General features: G+C 52.2%; 1 protein-coding gene across 1 annotated transcript; it reads right to left on the reverse strand.

The window, feature by feature from the left end:
• Nucleotides 1-2,395: 2,395 nt before the first annotated feature.
• Nucleotides 2,396-4,160, reverse strand: LOC119364210. The gene is made up of 2 exons (XM_037629666.1): nt 4,036-4,160; nt 2,396-3,502 (listed from the first exon to the last, which is right to left on the reverse strand). The coding sequence occupies exons 1-2, from the start codon at nt 4,093-4,095 to the stop codon at nt 2,819-2,821; spliced, it is 744 nt and encodes a 247-aa protein (XP_037485563.1). The 5' UTR covers nt 4,096-4,160; the 3' UTR covers nt 2,396-2,818.
• Nucleotides 4,161-4,909: the final 749 nt, after the last annotated feature.

Below are 4,909 nucleotides of genomic sequence, written 5' to 3' on the forward strand. Positions count from 1 at the left end.
CAAGTACCATACAACATCTTAAATGCGGCTTGCTTCGCCTTCCATGCCTTGCCGTACTTCACCTTGTAATGAAAGATGGCTTTCACAAGGTCAATGACATGTTGGACGCTCATTGTTGGAAGTGTGGATATTGAGTTGGAGAGCCTGTAAGCGGTGAACTCAGACGTGAGTTGTATGTGGTCTTGGGACACAATCTTGCCATCCACCCTTTTGCATCGGCACATGTGAGTTGGCACACAACTCACTACGTGCCAAGCGGGACCTCCTTTCCATGGTCTTGCACGCACAATCCACGGACATATTTCATCTTCACATGCACATGCAACCGTGTAGCGCACATTGACGTCCGAATGCACCACCTTGTGTGGACGATAATGCGTAACCGAGTAGTTGTCGAGCCACATCTTCAATTCCAAGAAGGTTTCGAACTTACACCCTTTACCAATCCGGTTCTTGTCGTCTCCCAAATCACGGTGAGAGCTTGGCCTAACCCCAAGAGATATAGATTTGCCACCATCCACAACGGCTTCATCCGCGAGACTAACATCCTTGAACAATGGTGTCTTGTGATCCCGACCGAATACCTTCTCGAAAGCTTCGGCCTCCTTCACCGTGAACCCCTCCTCATCAACTTGTTCATCGGGACCTTCGTCATCCGAATCCGATGCATATGCACGAGAAAAAGGGATGGAATGGTCCATTGTCTCTTGCAAATGATATTTGTCAAGATCACCCACATTGTTGTCATGGAGATCAACTTCATTGTCATCGTCTGCATACTCATCATTGTCCTCTTGCAAAGCTTCATCTTGGTTGTTTGTAAACGGGCTCAATGTTGGCCTCACTTCTTGGGTCAAAAGAGGTTCAACAATTTCATCTCGCTTCAAGGGTGGGGGGCTACTAGCAACCAAAGGGGAGGGTTTCCGGTTCAAGTCCAAATGCAAATTTGAATCAACCTTCTTCGTTGCAAATAACTCAAGAGCCTTGTCAAGTGAATCGGCCACCGTTTCCTTGTATGCAACCCAACGTTGCTCCGAGTTGATACGCATTGTCTTCCAACGGATGTGCATTCCAAAACCTACATTATGCCTTCCCTCCAACTCAACGATATCACTAGCGTCCATCCAATTCAAATCTTTCCTCACTTGTTGCAAGAGCTCCGCATAGCTAGGACTACTATCAAACAACATATCTAGCTCATCCGGATCCGGTTCAATATTGCCTTTCAAGAAGGCGTCTTTGTCCCCATGATGAACAAACACACATGTTCTTCCCATCCCTATAAGCATTCAAACAACACATCGTAACATTGCTTCCATGAGTACTAATTTAAGGATTAACACGGAATACAAACCCTAATATATATATATATATATATATCAAACAACAACCCTAACCCTAACCCTAACCATAACCCTAACCCTAACCATAACCCTAACCCTAACAATAACCCTAACCATAACCCTAGCACCAACATAAGAACACCCATAAGAATAACCCTAACATACTAACAAAGCCTAATCATAGGAAATTGGCAAACAAAGATCTCACATCTCCATGCAAATCTCTAGATCCAAACAAAACTAGGGTTTCCCAAACTAGCATTACTTGGATCAAAACAAGGGACCGAAGAAGATTACCTTGAGGGAGGGTATGACTTCAAAATCCACGGACAAATTCTTCAAATTTGCAAGTTTTGGGAGAGGATTTGAGAGGGGGAGAGAGTGGGAGAGGGGGCAAAGCTCGGGTTGGGGTGTGTGGGGTGGGGGGAGTGGGGGAGGGGGGCCCAGCCGCTTGATAAGTCACAGTGCAGCGCCCGAACGCTAGGCGCTGCACATTACATGTGCGGCGCCTAACTAGGAGGCGCTGCACTGCTGGGTGCGGGCCCAAGGACTGCCACGGTGGACTGGCGTGCAACGCCCCCGAGCTGGGCGCTGCACCGTAGGGTGTGGCGCCTGCGTGGCGGGCACTACACAAAAGGGTCAGTGCTGTGAAATAGTTTCACGGGCAGTTCATTTTGTGAATTGATTTCGTCCACAGGTCAAAATAGTCAAAATTGCCGCAAGTAACAATGTATCTCCACGTGTGTGCTCTTTTGTTGAAAATTACACGAAGATGATCTCAGTAACACGCGGTGTTCCCAATGTGTGCAAGCAGCGTAAAAATCTTAGGTCCTGCTGCTGAAGCAGAGCATTGCAGATTAGATGCCCATGTGTTTTTGCACTCAGAAACCAAATATACCACCTATGCAAATTCATATCAAAGTATCTCGGTTTCATTTAACTCAACCCATGATTGAAGGAAGAACTAGATCAAAGCATGATCAGTACAAGTAATAATCAGAGCAAAAGGATTCAAATTTCATATTAGCAACATAATTGGCAAAAATGGCGACATCAATGTCAACCAACAGCATCTGGACATTTGCACGATGAAACACAATCAGGAAGCATATAGCTGAATTCAATTAGCAAGCATGCTCCCATCCCCAATCCCCCCATCTTGCCGCCGGCAACCATATTTACAGACAGATCAGCTGCAGCTAGCAGCAATCAAGACTCAAAAGTCACCACAAAACTATTCCATTGTTACCTGGCTGGTCATACTATTAGACTACTTTCTCATGACATCCAAAAAAATTCTCAGGACATTACCAAAAAGTTAAGAACAATTACCAGAAGTTGAAGACCGGAAGTTGCAGAGCAGGATCATCTGCATAACTTAGCTGCAGAAGATTTTCAGTCCTAAAGATGGCAAAGGCTACTCAGTAATCCCTTCTCCCTGTCAAAACTTCACTGCAATGCAACCCTGGCTGGAGTCAGACGGCGAGGTTGCCGAACGGCGCCCGGTGCGGGACGCCCTTGCGCCGGTGTGCAGGCTGCGGCGGCGGCGGTGGCGTCGAGGTCCGGTCGGCGGCATTGCGCGGCGGGGAGGAAGGGGGGGAGGAGGCGTTGCCGTCGTGGCGGCAGCCGGGGAACTTGCAGCTGAGCGAGCAGAAGCGGAAGGCCTCGAGCAGGCCGCGGCCGCAGCCGCACTGGTTGACGAAGCTCGAGGCGCTGCGGGCGTGCCTGAGCTGCGGGCCGCGCTCCCTGAGGAAGACGACGCGCGCGCCGTTGATGACGTAGGTCTGCACGCCGTCCACGTCCAGGAGGCCCCGGACGTCCGCCACGAGGAGCACGCTGCTGTAGGTGGAGCGGCGGACCCGGATGACGCGGTGGCCGCGGTGGCCCTGGTCGGCGCACAGCGAGCAGAGCGCGCCGGCGACGTCGGCGCAGTCGAGGCAGAACATGGCGCGCACGCCGCCGCGGCGCGAGTCGGGGTGCGTCTTGCACGGCGTGTAGAAGCGCGCCGACATCATGGGGCGCAGCCACCGGGGCCACCGCTCGCCGCTCGCGGACGCCGCCTGCTCCTGCTCCTCCACCTCCGCAGACTCCTCGTCCTCCTGCTCCTCCACCTCCGCAGACTTCTCGTCCTCCTCCTCCGGCTCAGGGCCGTCATCATCCTGCAGGCGACAACAGCAAGATCGGTCAGAGAGATCGCCCTCCTTGAAAATGGGAATCACCAGGGAATGGCCATGCACGCAACGTGTTCGTCCGTGGGAATCCGCCGAAGGAGGAGCAATTACGAACAGATTAACCACCCGGGCAGGATTTCATTCCGTTCATTTCGAACCAACGCAACCAAATGCGGCACTACCCACGCATGAAAAACCGCAAGAACGAAAATCGAACCCCTGGAAGGGGTGGGTGAGGGCAAGAGAGGGTTTTTGAAGGAGAGGGGGAAAACGCCCGTCTTTCCGAGATGGCGAGATCGATCTTCCGTCCATCGCCATTGCATTGCCCCCAGGATCGACCTAGCGCTTTCGACACGAGCAATCGGCCCAATGCAGCAGTAACGCGCGGAAAAGGGAGGAGGAGGGTGGCAGATCAAGAAACGGTTTCGTTCTTTCCCGGAGGTGGGGCACGGGGAATCAAGAACGCGGAGCACAGGAGGGAAAGGAGCGGGCAAGAAATGGGGGATGGCGTAGAGTTTTACCAAGCTGCGGCGGTCCTTGGGGAGGAGCTCCTTGCAGGGGGAGTCGTGGTCGATCGCCATGGCGGCTGGGCGTGACACGCGCCGCGCGGCGAGGGCGGAGGAAAAGGTGGGGCGCCGCGGGGGGATCCAAGAGCCCGGCGGGTTGGTGGGTTGGGTGCGGGTGGACTCCGGAAGGAGAGGCGGATCGGCTGGCTCTGACTCGTGGAGGAAATGGTGGGCCGGGCTTGTATTGATGGGCTCGCACGAGAATGCGAGAATGGGAGGAGTCTCTCTTTCAAAGCATCATCGAAGCTTTTCTCAAACAAAGAAAAAACATCATCGGAGTTAGGATAATACTGAAACAATGATTGGGTCGTCGTCCAAAAAGGGTTGGACGACGACCCCAAATCTAGTTATGCGCGTGTGGCCAGGAGTAGAGGTGGGCAACAACATGGTCACCGTTTCATAAAGGGGGGAAGCAAGAGCAACTCTAGCAGAGTCGTGTACGACCCCAATCGACATAATAACTGTCAATATTAAGAGCGACTCTAGTAGAGTCGTGTATGACCCTGATCGACATAATAACTGTTAATATAATGACTTTGTGCTAAAATGACACTCTAGCAGTCTCACCATATGGGTGTCGATCGGCATAGTTTATGAAGCTTGCTAAATAAATGACCTCGTAGCCTCCATATTTGAGGGTTGGGGAGGCCAACTTGGAGCTCGCTTCATATACCAACCGCGGCGTGGGAGAAAGTTCCAGCTTCTAATTCCTCGCGCCACAGTCGGGTTTGAAGCACGACACCGCTCACGCATCGCCATGTCCCAATTAATAACTGGTGAGTGGAGCAATGTGACCCGGGAGCCGTCGAGCCATGCCGTCAACCTCCTC

This window comes from Triticum dicoccoides, chromosome 1A, assembly GCF_002162155.2.
Source record: "Triticum dicoccoides isolate Atlit2015 ecotype Zavitan chromosome 1A, WEW_v2.0, whole genome shotgun sequence".
NCBI classification, from domain to species: Eukaryota; Viridiplantae; Streptophyta; class Magnoliopsida; order Poales; family Poaceae; genus Triticum; species Triticum dicoccoides.